This window comes from Mus caroli, unplaced genomic scaffold (assembly GCF_978045245.1).
Source record: "Mus caroli unplaced genomic scaffold, Mus_caroli_1 scaffold_16, whole genome shotgun sequence".
NCBI classification, from domain to species: domain Eukaryota; kingdom Metazoa; phylum Chordata; class Mammalia; order Rodentia; family Muridae; genus Mus; species Mus caroli.
In genome coordinates this window covers 25,736,148-25,750,539 of record NW_028227271.1, presented here as the reverse complement: position 1 = coordinate 25,750,539, position 14,392 = coordinate 25,736,148, and the positions used below count along the sequence as shown (strand labels likewise).

General features: G+C 53.6%; 1 protein-coding gene across 4 annotated transcripts in view; it reads right to left on the bottom strand.

Moving 5' to 3' along the window:
* Positions 1–14,392, bottom strand: part of Tmprss6 (transmembrane serine protease 6) — a 31,260-nt gene that overhangs the window by 2,486 nt on the left and 14,382 nt on the right. For 3 of the 4 annotated variants that reach the window (XM_085831408.1, XM_085831410.1, XM_085831409.1), the window contains exons 7-17: positions 12,737–12,941; positions 11,968–12,104; positions 10,595–10,707; positions 10,301–10,410; positions 5,571–5,702; positions 4,463–4,608; positions 4,009–4,107; positions 3,101–3,214; positions 1,957–2,073; positions 1,531–1,699; positions 134–405 (exon numbers count right to left, since the gene is read on the bottom strand). In XM_085831408.1, coding sequence (XP_085687534.1) covers positions 134–405; positions 1,531–1,699; positions 1,957–2,073; positions 3,101–3,214; positions 4,009–4,107; positions 4,463–4,608; positions 5,571–5,702; positions 10,301–10,410; positions 10,595–10,707; positions 11,968–12,104; positions 12,737–12,941 — 1,614 coding nt within the window. The remainder of the gene's footprint in view (positions 1–133; positions 406–1,530; positions 1,700–1,956; positions 2,074–3,100; positions 3,215–4,008; positions 4,108–4,462; positions 4,609–5,570; positions 5,703–10,300; positions 10,411–10,594; positions 10,708–11,967; positions 12,105–12,736; positions 12,942–14,392) is intronic. The other variant, XM_021182873.3, reaches the window with a different exon arrangement.

Here is a 14,392-nt window from a genome sequence, read left to right as displayed (position 1 = left end):
CTGTCACAGACTTCTCTCTTCTAAAGTCCACTCTCATCGATCCTGAAGCTGGAGGGCCTGACGGAGGGACCCTGTCAGCCCTCTTCCAAGCCTCCACCCAAGATCCCGGATCCCGCCACCTGCCCCAGCTCACCACCCTCTCGCTGGGCTCCCCAGCCTGTGATCCAGCAGTGCTGGCCTGGCTCAAAGAAGTGGGAGCGGGCAGGCAGGCAGACGGGGCGCACGGTGGCCGAGTACACCACGGGGTGGTCGAGCTGCAGCAGGGCCACGTCGTAGTCATGGCTGTCCTCCTCGTGGTACGGGTGCAGGAACAGGCGGCTCACCTTGAAGGACACCTCGCCCGGCCAGCGCGAGTTTTGCTGCATCTTTCCCAGGAACACGGTCCACAGCCTCGGAGAGGCCATGCTGGGTGAGGGGCAGGGGAAGGATGTCATGGCTCAGCTGCTTCCTCTCCCATCCAGGGACCCAGTTGATAACAGCCAGCTTTTTTGCTGGGGTGAAGGGTACCATTTCTTGTTTCTTCTCCTAACCCCCTGGCTGGCATACAGCGATGCGATGACGGAACGCCTATCTGTGCTCTCATGCCTGGGTTCCACCCCCAGCTTCATCTCTCCCTAGCTAAGCCTGGCCTTCTCTAGTAACTAAGGGATTCATCCTCAGTTTTCTCATCAACAAAATGGGGCCATAGTACACCCACACCCACCCCCTGAGCTGAGTGGCTTATATGCCATCTTCCCCTTAGTGCAGTCTGCAGTAATGAAGAGCCTCATCTCACCCCACCCACCCTCAAGGGTCATCTATGAAATGGGAACATTCTCTACGTCCGTGTTCTAAGGAGACGCCAATGAGACACAAGAAGAGCCCAGTGCCAGGCCTGAGACAGTGTTTCCCTGTCTGCAGCCCATTTTGCACACTCAGAAGGTGGTGCTTGGCGGGGGCGCTTAGTGAAGAAATTAGCAAAGAGCTAAGAAGAGTAGGTGGGCAGAGCAGGGTGTGCCTGGGCACAACAAACAGGTCCCCGGAAGCCAACAGAGGGTACAGGCTTCTATGGGAGGGGCCTGAGGGTTTTGGGGGGCTTGGATCCAGTTAGGACTGAAAGGGGTTCATATCACCAGGGAAAGAGGTGTAAGGGCCAGTGAGATGACTCCTTAGAGCTTCCCTGTCCCCTTCCTCGTTACGGCTCAAGTTATGATAGGGGGTGACAGCTTGTGACCAGCTTGGACAGTTGTGTCCTCCGCTACCTCCCTGATGTCCAGTACAGCCCTTGGCATGTAGGAGTGGTGTAGTCATTGGGTTAATGGGATGAATAAATGATAGTGGTCTCAATTTAAAGCATGAAGGGAACACAGAAAGGCTGAACAGCCAGCCTAGCAACACACTGCATGTTTGCAGCAGAACCAGACCAGATCCCACATGGCAGCCCTCCAGGGTGCTCTCTACCCTTTCCTCTGTCTGAGTACAGTTTGTGCATGCTGTATCTCCCACGGTCCTTCCCTATGCCCACCCCCAGGCCCTGTGGTGTCCCCTCACCTGTCCTCCTGGAAGCAGTGGGCAGCTGTTATGACCCAGCGGTCAGCGATGAGCGCCCCCCCACAGATGTGTCGACCCCGAATCTGGAGGCTGGCCTGCCATGGCCACTCACCCTCGGAGGACACGGCCCCGCCCACAATGCGGCTGGAAGGGCCCTGGAGGCCACAGTCTGATGGCAGGGGTGGGGGTGAGGGGACAGAGAAGAAGGAGAGGGGAGGAAGAAAGGCTCATGAGAAATGGAGACAGACAACAAAGGAAAATAATGGAGAGGTGTGGGGGGAAAGGAGAAATAGGCCCAGGAACAGGTGACAGAGACAGCTAGACACGGAACAGACACATGGTGACACTCCCCTCCTGCTTCCCATGAGGGTCCATGCCCCACTCCCGGGCCTGGCCTTCATGCACAGCCCTGGCTAGCAGGCTCACCACAGTGTTGCTCATCTGAGCCGTCTCTGCAATCTGACTGGCCGTCACACTCTGGGTTGGGCTTCTTCACACAGCTCCGGTCCTCACACTGGAAAGTGAATGTCCCACAGGGCACTCCTGGGATGGAGGGGACCGGGCAGGCCACTGAAGGTGGGTCTCTGAGCAACGAGGGAGCCTTCCAAAGCGAGACCCAGAAAAAATGGCACCAGGAGAGGCCAGGAGACTAGGGACGGGGGGGTGGGAATCTCAGTCACACCAAAGGGTTCCCCAAGTCTCCCCTAGGGTCTGCTCTCACCCCACACTCAGCCTGGCCCATTGACAGTGAGGCCGTGTTCCCTCTCTCAGACTACAGCTGCAGACCTCACACTCCCATGAGGCCCCTGAAGGCAAAACTGTGCTTCTCCTATCAGACTGGAGGTACAAGAGTACACGATGTCACAGACACTCCGCCTTGCTCTGCTCCCTGTTCTGTGCCCACTCTCCTCACTTCCAATGCTCCAGTCTGCTTAAACCCCAGCTCTCTAGCTAAAAGCACACCTCCTCCAAGAAGCTCTCCATGCCCCCAGCCTTCCCACACTACTGTACATGGTGCCCCAAAGGTTCTCGGTCACCTGTCATATCCTCTTACTAAGAGGTATCCCCTTGAAGGTAGGTACCCTCTCTCCGTCATCTCATTTCTACCTCCTCACTGCCCCTGCCCCATCACTAGGTAGCCTGCCTGTGGTGGTTGAATATTCAGGTGTCTAGATGACTAGCTGGCTGACAAGAATGGCTGGCTAGAGGAATGGAAACATGGACTCCTAGAAAGGTGGTTGGGTTTACAGAAAAATGGTCGCCAGATCAGTGGATCGATGGATGAGCAAGGGATTGTGTGAAACAGAGGATGGGAAGGGTGTATCAGAAGCAAAGGTGGAAGGGTGAGTAATTAGTAAGTGGGTGGAGGGATGGATGTTAGATAGTTGGGGAAATGAATGGTTGAGTGGATGGATGGATGGATGGACTTCTGACTGAGCAGACAGCTGAATATGCTGATGTATGCACAGTAGGTTGGTAGTAGTTGGATAAGAAGACAGGGACCATTACAGCAATAGGTGTTGCTATGACCCCTTTGATCTCCTTGGAGACCTCAGGCAGGCTCCCTTACCTTCTTGGCACTGTTCTTCGTCACTGCCATTGAGACAGTCGGGCTGCCGGTCACAGACTCTAGGCAGTGAGATGCACGTGCTGTCCTCTTGGCACTGGAACATGGCTCTGCAGACTGTGGGTACAGAGGGTGATGGTTGGAGGGGCTGGGGGGACCAGGCTGGGGCTTTGCAGTGGCATCGGATACTCCCTGCATTATGTGCCCACCATCATACACTCTCAGTTCTGCACACCCGTCTCACAGCGATCCTGGAAAGGCCCATTTCATTGATGGGAACAGATATGACTGATGGGCCTGAGGTCATTAGAGGTTCAGGGTCAAATATGAAATCTCTTCCCCTGATTCTCTCTTCAAACTGAGATTGGACAAGGGGGACGTGGAGCATCGCTGCCCAGATACCTTGACTCTCTCTGGTCCTGAATGGTGACTCTAGGGGTCAGAAGCCAGCATTTGCTCAGAATTCTTCCTGAGAACCCTAGTCTGGGGACCAGTTCCTGCCTCAGGCTGGAGGGATAAGGGCCCCACCCCATTTAAGGAGAGAGATACAAGATACAGGATTCCTAACCTGGACCCCAGCTCCTGAGAGTCTCAGTCCAGCCACCATCCCTGCTTGGCTCTGCCCACCCCCTCCTGGTTATTTTTTCAAAATATGGATCAGGACAGACAGCTGGCACATTTGCTTATGATAAAGGGTGTAACCTCAGCTGAGGGTTACAGTGTATCCCAGGCACTCCCTCAATGGGGGATGGTATGGGGGTAGGCTGGCTCTGGGAAGGCCGCTTTTCCACACTGCCATCCTGACACAGTGCAAGAACCGTGGGCTCCTGGGTGCTCTCAAGGAGGAAGCACACATCGGGTAGAGTTAGTCCAGCGCAGGGAGAGAGGAGGGAAGGCGTCAGGCTGCTCACCACAGTTTCTCTCATCCAGGCCGTTGGGGCAGTCCTTGATCCCATCACACGCAGGGACACACAGTCCATTCACAGAGCAGAGGAACTCGCCAGGGCAGGCTGGGGACGGGGGGGGCGGTACACAGGAGGAAATGGAAGCAGAAGAGCACACTTAGGATGCATGCCATGAAATACGTGCATCTGTATCCTTACATGTACACAATTAGGTGCCCGTACACCTGCTCCAGTGCCTGGTGTCTGTGGTCCATGCAGAGCTACATCCAGACAACACACACACACAAAGGGATACATGTGACTGCCTACCCAGGACCTAAAACTATGTGCCATGTGAACACATGTGTATGAAGACACATAGCACTCTCACTGTGGCCTAGCCTCATAAATGTTTGTGCACATCTGGGGACAGCACAGGGGCAGGGCACACACACACACACACACCTCAAATTGTACTCACGGTCTGATTGGTTGTACAAGCTGTAGTACACTTGCACACCCGGGCCTGTGAGGGAGATCTGGGAGGTGAAGTTGATGGTGACACCATCCGAAGCCACCATGGGGATCCTCTCAGCGTATGGCTGCAGGGTACGGAAGCCACATAGCCTAGGAGTGACCAGGGATGGCTTAGACACGTAGACTGGTTTCCCAGACAAAAAAAAAAAAAAACAACCTAGGTCCTATGCACAGCCAGGGTAAGGACCAGGGAGTCAGAAACAATGGGCCCCACCCACACTCCCTCTATCTCCATTTCTCCTTTGGGTGGCTGCTTAGCCCCAGAGTCCTCTTCTAGAAAGGAGTTTGTTTATGTCACTCTCCTGCTCAAAAACCTGCAGTGGCGCCCCATTGCCTGTGGGATAAAATTCCGTCCAGATTCTTGCCCCAGTCACCCATAGGCTCTGAGAATCTGGCTAGTCAAGGGCCTCCTCTGAGGAGTCTCACTCTCCCTCTTTGTTCCACGAGGAAAACGATCATTCTGCCAGCCTTCCATCTACAAAAAGGTTCTGTGTGTCTGCAAAGGCAGAGGACCTCAGCTGGCCATCTGTCTGTAGACTCACCCCACACAAAACACAGTTGGCCCGCTGAGCAACCTGGCAGGCTCACTCAGCCTGTAGACAGAGATGATTGGGAAACTGCAAAGTGGAGCAAGAATCCTGCCCGCTTCAGTTCAGGGCAGGAGAAGCTCTGGAAACGTATCCTCCCAAGCCCCTGACCCTCACCTTCACGTTCCTGGCTAGGCTCGGGCATCTGTAATCTACTTGCATGAGTAGCTCTCAAAGTGCAGTCCAGAGACTAAAAGTCACCCCTGTAGTGATGCTCTAATCCTGTTTGACCCTCCTTCCCTCCTTCTCTTACAACAACACAACAGAATTTCCAAGATAGGTGACTGGAACCCTGAAACTGAGGGCAGAAGAGTGTGTGAGGGTGCCAGCCCTGCTCTATTAAGCCAGTTATTAAAGAATCTGCAAATAATTTGAAGGGTCGATATTTGTGTTACTAGATGTTGGGGTGCCCCATCGTTTCAAGGCAAATTAAGGGGTCCTGAAAAGGAATTGTTTTGCAAGCACCTAGAATTCCAACAGCCCAGCTGCTCGTCAAAGAAAAGATCGCCACCAGGGGGCGCGCGGAGCAAGTCTGGGTCTTTGTCGTCCCCCTTTCCCCGCCTCCCGCCCTTTTTCAAGCCAAGGAAATATGGGTTCCTGGTGGATAAAAAAGATAGATTCCTGGATTGTTATCCTCAGAGGACAGGCCCAGGAAGTGGGCAGGGCATTTGGAAAATGTGATTTTTTTTAAAAGTTATTTACTTTAAAGAATGCATTTTAAAGAAATCGCAGGACTTTCCCTTTATGCATGGGAGACATTCCTAGACTCCCGTGGACACCAGAAATCCCACGCAGTGGCGAACACTACCTGTGCTATGCTCTGCCTGTACACATCTCTCTTTGTAAATCGGGCTCTAAAGAGAGTGGTAGCTAATGAAACAGATTCACTTCTGGAATTTTCCACTTAAGTATTTTCAGATCACAGATTACCGTGAGAAACTGAGAGGGAACTGATGAAGTATACATTTCTGAACTAATCAGATTTAACTCCTGGCACAGGCATTTAACCCGCAAGAGCAAGGGTTACTCTGACAAGGAAAGTTAAAAAGCCCGGAGGGGGATGGGGGGTTGGGGGGAGAGCCAGAGCCTAGCCTCCCTTGACAAATGAAATCACCACTAGGGGGAGCCCTGGAGCAAGCCCAGTCCCTTTCAAGCTAAGAGGAACCTGATTGTTCCTTGAGGGCGTTATTATAAATATATAAATTTGTGTTATGGTTATGATAATCTTATACCTACCGTGCATTGCTATCCTAGGGAAGGGTCCCAAGAAGCAGACAGGGAAGCTGGGAGCATCCCAGAACAAATGTAAGATTCAGGCATATGGAGCCCTGTTCCCAGGTGCGGCCCTCTGAGTTTCTGGCCCCTCTGGTCCTCCCGTCCAAATAGCCCTCTCACCTCAGCAGCTAAGTGCTAGAGTCAGAAGGAGCCGGGACACCATATGGATTGCCTTACTACCCCACCCCACCCCACCCTGTGAGTTTAGCCTAGGATCTTTCTCCTAGGCCTGTCAATCTGGCATATCAGCATCTTCCCACAGAGGAGCTGGAGAGATGCTGGGTGGATAGGCAGAAGCATGGATAAGAGAAATGAGTGGGAGGGGTCAGGCCTCACTGTGAACATGGCTCTTTCTAAGGATGAGCTGAAGGACAGAGGGCAGAAAGACAGCACTGAGGGAGGGACAGTGGCCTGCTCTGTGGTGGACAGGACATTTGACTAGCACTGCAGAGCCGGGCTCCATATAACTTTGCCACCAGACAAGTTAGTTCTGTGACCTCAGCAAACTTCAGGCCTCCGTAAGTGTGGTGGCCAAACTATAGTCAGGAGAAAGCCATCCCCTGACCCCACCTCCTTGCAGATATTTCAGAGGACCTGGAAGAATGGTTTGGGGGACCTGACACAGAGTGGCTGCAAGTGGCACTAGTCACAGGGCCTTGGGGAAGCAGAAAGACCAGTTAAAGTCAGGCTTACAGGGGCCTCTGGAGCCTGTCGTTCTGCCTTATCTCATGGCTGGAAGTTAGCAGAAAGGGTCAGGCAGGTCACAGGAGAGTGACATCACATGAGAGGAAATGAGGGCAGGTTCCTGGAAGGGGGGAAGCCAGTGCTGCGGTATCGCCCAGTGAGGAGGTTCTGTGAAACCCAGCATCCAGCAGCTAGATCTTACAAGGACAAGACCTGTGCCCCCACCACCACCACCACCACCTGCAGGCCACTGAAGGGCAAGCGGACCCTGTGGGGACAGCAGAACAACAGAACAGCAGGATGGCAGGCAGAACTAGGAGAAAACAAAATGGACAGACAGAATAGGGACCAAGGGTGCCCAGCCAGTGGAGGAGTCCCTTGTCACTAGACTGGCACTGGGGTTCAGCCATCTTTTCCCTGTATTCCTCAATTGCTGGACCAAAGGTCCTGGTCTCCCTCTCCCCTCCTCCATCTTTCAGGCCCCTGCTACCCACACAGCAGATTTTCCAGGACACATTCTTCAGAGAATTTCCCAGCAATGACGTTATCTTTATCAGCCCACAATAACCAGAGACCAGGCCCCAGGCCTCTGTTGTATATTTCCCATCATGCCTTGCCCTCCCCAGGGCATTCACTGTATGGAGCAAGGAGTTAACTCTCCACTGGGGAACCCTGTATCCCAGGGGAAGGGCTGAGATGAGGTGCAACTTTCCCAGCTGCTCCTTTCAGAGGAACTGGTGAGAGCCACAGAGATGCCATGATCTCCCATCGGCTGGGAATGGCTCTACTGAGAGATGAGAGCCTTCCTGAGGAGACACCATACAATTAAGTGCGCAACTGAGTGCTCTTTTCCTCTCTCTCTCTCTCTCTCTCTCTCTCTCTCTCTCTCTCTTTCTCACACACACACACACACACACACACACACACACAGAGAGAGCTGGGCAATCATGCCCTGGGGGCCGGCCAGCTGCCTGAGCTCAGTGATGACGTCACAAGCCACAGGGACTTTTAGCAAATGACTCAGCCTCTGGGCCTCAGGCTTCCCACAAGCTGTGAGGCTCGGTTCATTCAACGTTCGAGTCCCTGGAATTCATACTTGAAACCAAAATTCACACTTGGATTCTCCAATGTCTTAGGCTAGTGGCGTTTGGAGGAAGGGCATTCAGGGAAGTGATTGGGTCAGGAAGGGGCTGTGCCTGGTGAATGCATTCATCTAGCAGATGAAGGAAGCACTGGTGGGTGGCCTCAAGCCCCCACCCCCACCCTGCACCATCAGGCAAGCCCCTTCGGCCCTGCCTCATCTCCTGACACCCTCTGCCCCGCTATGACTCAGCAGAAAGCCAGAGTCTTACGCTGCTTTCTTAGACTTCCAGCCTTCGCCGCCAGGAGCTGCACAAACCTCTATTCTTTATAAACTTCCCTGCCTTGGCGATTTTGTTCCAGCCACAGAAGCAGGTTAAGGACAGGATCTGAGTCCGCCTCCCTTGCTCGACTGTGGGGAGCATATAATCGCTTTCCATGCCTGTGTGGCACCGAGTAAGAGCCATTTAGCGATTGTGGTTGGTACCGTCTCCACCCACCATCTTATTTAGTCTCCAGCGGAAGGCGTCTCGTTCCAGGCCCTTTGCTTTGTTCGTTTCTGTGTAATAGAATGCACTCTTGTTTGGCACACCAGGTCTGTGGAGGTCAAGGAATGACTTCTAGGAGTCAGTTCCCTCCTTCCACCATGTTGGTTCCAGGGACTGAAATCAGGTCCTCAAACTTGCCGGCAAGCCTCTTTACCCACTCAGCCATCTTGCATGTCCATGGCTTTCTTTCTTTCTTTCTTTCTTTCTTTCTTTCTTTCTTTCTTTCTTTCTTTCTTTCTTTCTTTCTTTTTTTAATTATTGGGGGCTACCAGGTGGAGCCCAGAAATCACTGTATGTTAGGTGAGCACTACTTCATCCTCAGAGTCCATCCCAGTCTCAGCACACTCAGATAAGTTCCAGAGGCTGGGAGAGGTAAGTCTTGCCCAAGAAGGAACCAGGGGAGCCAGGCTTTGAGCGCCAGTCTAACTGCCTGTGGCTGACAACCACTGGGAGGAGCCTTACTGTGACCCATCTGAGTAACCCCAGTGAAGCTAGTGTTTCTGTTGTGCACTGAGCTCTGGGGCCCCACAACACTTGGCACAGGGTCAACCTAGACTAATAGGATAGCCTTAGGCACAGGCTGCAAGAGAGTGCTAGGCCCAAGGCTGTTCCCTCTCCCTCTGGCCTCTCAGAGATAGTGACAACACTCAGGGAGGTGTCATGGCTGAAAACACAACACCTTCATTCAGAAAACTCCGGTCATGGGCTCTGGTGCAGAAACCAGAGGCCAGCAAGCAGCTCCCGGAGTGGGCTGGTGGCTGAGGGAGCTGCATGAAGAAGGGCACCCATGCAGACCTTCTGACCCCTAGGCATATCAAGCTTATCACATATCACAGGCATATCACACAGTGGCCTGTCGCTACGACAGCACAGACTCACATCACACCTCGGACAGTTTACCTCCTTTTTGTCACTGTCCCCAACAAATTGGAAAAAGCCATCTTTGTCGCTCCTTGCTACCCTCTATCTAGAATAAGATCAACTAACGGGCAAATGGGGCTTAGCGGTATCTTCAGTTGCTGGCCCAAGGGGACTGTCCATTTTTGTCCTTCTGGCTAGTCCCCAACACACACACACACACACACACACACACACACACAAATGTCACTTCACAGCTCCCTCTGCCCCCTGCAAGCTCCCAAGAGGACGTTCTGTCCAAGAGGACACCTCCTTGCCAGGAGGCCAAGCGAACAGGCAGGACACTGCAGGGAACACAAACACACAGGGTAACCCTGAGAGCTGCTGTCCCCATGGAAGTCAACGGCAGCAAAGACAATGGTGTCCTCTGACTGTAGGGGAGTGGAAGAAAGGCCACGTGCTCTCACGTGCCCTGTGCCCTGTCCCCATCGTTGGTGGAGCCATGTGGTTACAAAAGTCAAAGCAGCTTCACCATTTACCCTGACTGGGACAGACAGGATGGTAAAATGTGTGCTGGAGCCTGCTGGGTATCTGGGGAAAGGCTGGTCAGGACAGGAGGGACAGTCAGGACAGGAAGGACAGTCAGGAGAGGCTTTGCTGGCTTCAGCCTCGGCTCACCACCCTCTGCTACCTCCCAGACCCAGCACGGGTAGGAGCTTGAGGTCCGCGTGATGGGGAGGGGAAGGTTACCTCCTGTTCTGGATCATCCACTGGCCCTGAGTACACAGTAGGTTGTACTTCTGCCTCCTCAGTGCGTAGGCATCGAACCAGAGTGCCAAGCCATAGTCCAGAGAGGGCACCTGGGAAAGGAGGGCAGGCAATCGTGTGCGGCATAGCGGGTGTGGGCGAGCTTGGGCACGTGCCTGTTCCGATAAACTAGCCCCACCCTCCCGCCTTGTACTTAGCCTGTGAGTACTTGGGCCAGATGGGATGTCGCTCCTCCTGTCCCTGCACAGGGCAGGCTGCAGGAGGAGAGGAACTCACCGTGAGATGCCAGGAGCAGTGGGTACTGGGAGAGTAGTAACTGGGGTAGTAGGGTGTACGGAGGAAGCCCTGTGTGTCCAGCCGGCCCTCCAGTGTCAGGTTCACCTGGCAGTCTGAGTCCAAGAACAACCATTAGGATGGGCCCCTTCCTGCCCCCCATAGTGTCTCACTGCGCCCCACTAACAGCAAAGCTCAGGGCCCGACATGGCTATGTAAGTGTGCCTCAGTTTCCACATCCACAAAATGGAGAGAAGAGTACCTAGCTCAGCAGTGAGTAGATGTGATGGACACAGCACGTTCCATCTGCTGAGTGGCAAGCGCACTAAACTTAACAGTATGCAAAATATGCTCTGGGGCAGCTGGGGAGGGAGAGCTGCTGCCTTTGCAAAGAGGGAGGGGCTGAGGGTGTGACTCCACACTAGAACATTTGCTTAACATGTGTGAAGGCCCCGAGGTCCATCCCAGCAATGCACACATACATATGCACACGCATGTACACACATACACACAGAGAGACACACATATGTACACACACATGCACACACACACACCATGCCATACACACACCACCACACACATACCACCCATACCACACACACCACAAAACACATAAAACACACACACATGTGCACCACACACACACACGACACACACATACACACACATGTATACATCATAACACATATGCACACACACTGATAAGAGTTCCAGGAGAGGAGGGAGGCTTGGCCAAGTCACTCAGTAAGAGGCTCAGGGGTGGAAGCAGCAGAGCAGTGTGACCTTGGGTTCTCAGGTCACCTGTCCCTGGGGGTCCAGAGCCCCAAACCCTTCCTTGGTTTCCTATGAAAACCTATGAGACTATGGTGCCTGAGAACCCAAGTGTACACCAGTTGTCACATCTGCAGGGCCAGCTGGAGGCCTGTGGGAGAGCCCAGGGAAGACCCAGGAGAATAAGAAGAACCATCAGACACCTTCAGAGGAATGGCAGCTAGAAACGGCAAGCGGCTCTAATGAGAAGTCCAGCTATAGCACAGGCAGGGTCCTCAAGTTAATACTGCTAACCCAGAGGACAGATTGGGGACAGGGAGGGGTGGGATGGGAAGTGAGAGGCAGGAAGAATCGACTGAGGCTAGGGATGAGCCAAGACCTCTTGGGGGTCTGCCAGGACGGACACCTTTGCTGGGGGCTGCCAGGGCCCTGAGAGGAGAGTGAAGGACAAAGGGAGAGAGAGGTAGGAAGGGAGGGGAGGGGACTGCGGCTCACTGAAGGCTTCCAGAGCCACTCTATCACTGATAGGACAGAGAAGGCATAGGGCATGCCACCAGAGACCAGGGCTCCTGTCTGTACCCCCTTCCATCCTTGGAGACTCTCACCCTGGAAGGCCACAGACTTCACTGAGAGCAGGAAAGGGTCATAGTAGCTATGCATGCCCTTCTTCCACACCACGGCCATGACGGAGCCCGACGCCAGCACCTCCATCACGGGTTCCTGGCGGCTGCACCCATAGACCCTGATGGAGCAGAGAAGTGTACAAGATGGTATGATCCAAGAGACACAGAAATGACACCCCCTTGTCCCCTGGCATCAAACAATGGCACAACTCAGCACTGCCAGCCCCCTTTCCTGCAGGGTCTTCCAGGTTCAGCACCCCCATGTCCATCTTGGAGAAGATGGTTGGGGCCCTAGAGGCCCCCAGCTACCCAGTATGGAATGAGGGACACAATGGCTGCATATCTTCAATATTGTCTATATCAGAAAATGGTGTGTAAGGGTATACACCCATTTTACAGATGAGAAAAACTGAGGCTCAAAGGGGCAAACATAGTGTTTTAAGGGACACAGTTAGGATGCAGCAAGAGTGCTGGTTGAAATACCAGACTGCTGCCAGATTCTAGAATGTTCTAACAAGCCATGTGCCTTCCCAGAGTTGACCTTAGAGATCACCCTACAACTGCTTAGTTTCATCCAGATGGGAAAACTGAGGCTCTGAGAAGAAATTGGAGACCACTGCTTGGCACACAACCTTGTAGCCTCCCTTCCCACTGCCCTCCACAGCAGCCATATGGGCCTGAGGCTGAGGCTCCAACGCAAAGTGTGGCCTTTGACCCTGGGACTCCCTCAGCCCTTCAGGGAGGGACTCACGAGGTAATAAGTCTCTTCTCCAGGGGCCCAGCAGCGTCGTACATCGCCACCCTGTCTCTGCAATCGACCCGGGTCCACTCCAGCCGCACTTTGATCATGAGGTCCTCAGGCCCTTGCAGATGCCACAGGCAGCTTGTGGTCTGCTGGTCAGGCCCCCTCAACTGGAGTACCTGGCCTGGGTTCACGTAGCTGTAGCGATAACAGCCTGGAGGTAGAAAAGGACAGAGCCCTTAGCCAGAAAGAGAGACTGGGAATAGCTACAAAGCCTTCTCCAGCCATGGTAGCAGGCAGGGAGGAGAGGGGCCGGGCCGGGCTTGGGCATCCACCTTTCTTCCCCCTGTAGCTTCCCTGCCCAGCCTCTGACTCACGCACTCATTCAATCGTTTAACAAACACACAGAGCCCTGTGGGCCAGGAAGAGTGCCCGGCACAGATAGCACAGAAGATGAAGACCTTGGACTGAGCCCAAGGTGTATAGATGGCAAGAAGCAGAGAGACCTGGCAGGAGCTTTGCAGAGTCTTAACACAGAGCAGGCATTGCAGGAGGACAAGATAGGGAGAAGGAGGCAGACCAGATCGCATCAGGCCCAGCACTGCTCTGTCCTGTGGCCACAGGGAGCCAAAGAAGTTAAAACAGGGTGAGGCTATACAATCTGGCGTGGGTCCCCCTGGAGTGACACTGTGCAGGCTGTAAGACCAGCAGTGGGCTGCCTCATCCACCCAGTGCCAAACACTCAGGGATGCTGCAAGGCCCGGGTCTTGCACCCACCATCCTGTTCCCTGCCCTTAGCAGTTCTCTGGACTTTCTACCCTGGGAGGCTGGCTTTCCCACCTGTATACTGAGGACAGCGGCCCACACTCATGGGGCTGCCACAGCCTGGGGACAGTCCATGCTGGGACACACAGCATGGAGCCAGAAATGCCGAATAAAAGCCATAAGCATTGAATAAAAGCAATGCATCTTCTTGTGACTCCCCCTGCCCCCCAGCTGAGTTGTCACCCCACAGCTGTCCCCTGGGGCTGAGGCTCAGCCCCAGTCAATAGCTACCCTCATTTCACAACTCGTTTTGTATCTCACCAGACCCCACACCCCAGGATATCCTTCCATTAAACTCAACTTAATTTAATATTTAGTCTTCCTGATTAAGCATAATAAATTAAGTGCACTTATAAAATTTAATTTACTTAAAGCTCATTTAATCCGCAAGCTTGGATGCCAGAGATAGCAAAGCTGAGAACCCATTAAGCCGGGCCTTCGGCTTCCTGAAGCAGGGAGACCAGGAGCTCTGCCAGCAGGCTCAGGGAACCTGAGACGGGTGGGGTTGGGGGAGGGAAAGCTGTTTGTACCATCCTGGCACCGGCATGCATCAGCTGTGTGACTCTGGCCAGTAGCTTAGCCACCCTGAGTTCTGGCATACATAAACATAACCCTCACCCTATCCACTCTGTGTGATGACGAGGGCCAGGTAGGGTCCTGCCCCCTCTCCTGCCCTGGCCAGCCAGACTCTAGTGCAATACATGCCTCCTGGGCAGAGAGGCTGCCTAGGAATCTGCCTGGGGAAAGGGAGAGACCTGTCTCTGCTATCTGGCTTCTCAGAGATGTCTCTGTTTTGTGAATCTTGCTTTAAGCCCATACCTTATGCGAGCCATTTTGATA